The 1,103-nt window shown below is 39.7% G+C and overlaps 1 protein-coding gene across 1 annotated transcript; it reads right to left on the reverse strand.

Moving 5' to 3' along the window:
• Window positions 1–206: 206 nt before the first annotated feature.
• Window positions 207–1,103, reverse strand: LOC140974956 (uncharacterized). The gene is made up of 3 exons (XM_073438447.1): window positions 980–1,103; window positions 828–913; window positions 207–737 (listed from the first exon to the last, which is right to left on the reverse strand). The coding sequence occupies exons 1-3, from the start codon at window positions 1,101–1,103 to the stop codon at window positions 207–209; spliced, it is 741 nt and encodes a 246-aa protein (XP_073294548.1).

The raw sequence follows: 1,103 nt of genomic DNA on the forward strand, positions 1-1,103 counted from the left end.
TTTTATTCATCGTTGGGTGTTCCGCTCATCACACAGATCTGCTCATTAAAATATTATTAGTCTAAAGGATGTTAAAACATATGACTAAAAAAATTATAAATAACATGAATAAGTAACTAAAATAAAAGTACATAAAAGTAAAATTTCGTGGGTTGCCTCCCACACAGCGCTTTGTTTTAAGTCATAAGCCTGATTCTCCTTCCTGTTCAAGGTGGATCATGAGATCTCTTGGATGCCTTGATTACCACCATCTGACCTTCAACCTCCATTCTTAGCTTTCTTTGCTTCACGTCAATGATGGCTCCAACAGTAGCCAAACATGGTCGTCCTAGAATGACAAGAACATTCTGACTGTTCTCTATGTCAAGTACAACGAAATATGATGGAAGCCTTAGTTTATCGATCTGGACTTCAACATCGTCCACAAAACGCAATGGTATCTTGAAAGATTTATCTGCCAACTGCAAGATCAGTTCTGTAGTCTTCATCCTGCTCAGTCCAAATTTCTCGTAAAGAGAACTTGGCATTACATTCACGCTCGCCCCTGAATCACAAATAACTTTTCCCACCATTTGGCCCTTTATTGCACATGGTACAATGAATTCCCCGAGGTCTTGCAACTTCTGTGGAAGATTTCTTTGTATCTCCTCATCGCCTCCTTCGGTAAGTGTCACTTCCTCCATATCTGCAGAATAAATGTTAATGTATAGGTTTTTGAAAACTTCAAGACCTTTTTTCTTTTGAAACTCAGCATTCAATTGTATGGGGATATGGAAGTAAGGAAATAGCAATGCATTGATTCAAATTGTATCTCTTACCTTTCTTACCTCGGATGCCTTTGCTTGGAGTTGACTCTTCTTCTTGGATGGGTGTGGGATCAACCTTTTCCTCTCTCTTTCAACCATTCCAATCTCTTCATTATGTATGAAAACGACATTCACTTATCTTAGATTCGTGTCTGCAGTCTTTGGTACTGAACCTGAAGATTGAGACGTGAGTTGCCTCGTTATCTTCCCAACATGCGACTCAAGGGTTTTCAAGGAAGCACCAACATTGGCCATGTGTGTCTCTAGGTTTTCAAGCCTAGTCTCTGTCCGCTCCAT

The sequence above is a fragment of the Primulina huaijiensis genome, chromosome 4, assembly GCF_012295235.1.
Source record: "Primulina huaijiensis isolate GDHJ02 chromosome 4, ASM1229523v2, whole genome shotgun sequence".
In the NCBI taxonomy this organism is placed as follows: domain Eukaryota; kingdom Viridiplantae; phylum Streptophyta; class Magnoliopsida; order Lamiales; family Gesneriaceae; genus Primulina; species Primulina huaijiensis.

What these genes read in the sequence shown, in the direction of transcription:
- LOC140974956 (XM_073438447.1), bottom strand. Translation starts at nt 1,103, where the DNA reads ATGGAGCGGACAGAGACTAGGCTTGAAAACCTAGAGACACACATGGCC. An exon ending in ACTCACGTCTCAATCTTCAG is followed by an intron (nt 914 to 979) that starts GTTCAGTACCAA and finishes TACATAATGAAG; the next exon opens with AGATTGGAATGGTTGAAAGA. An exon ending in TCCAAGCAAAGGCATCCGAG is followed by an intron (nt 738 to 827) that starts GTAAGAAAGGTA and finishes GAGTTTCAAAAG; the next exon opens with AAAAAAGGTCTTGAAGTTTT.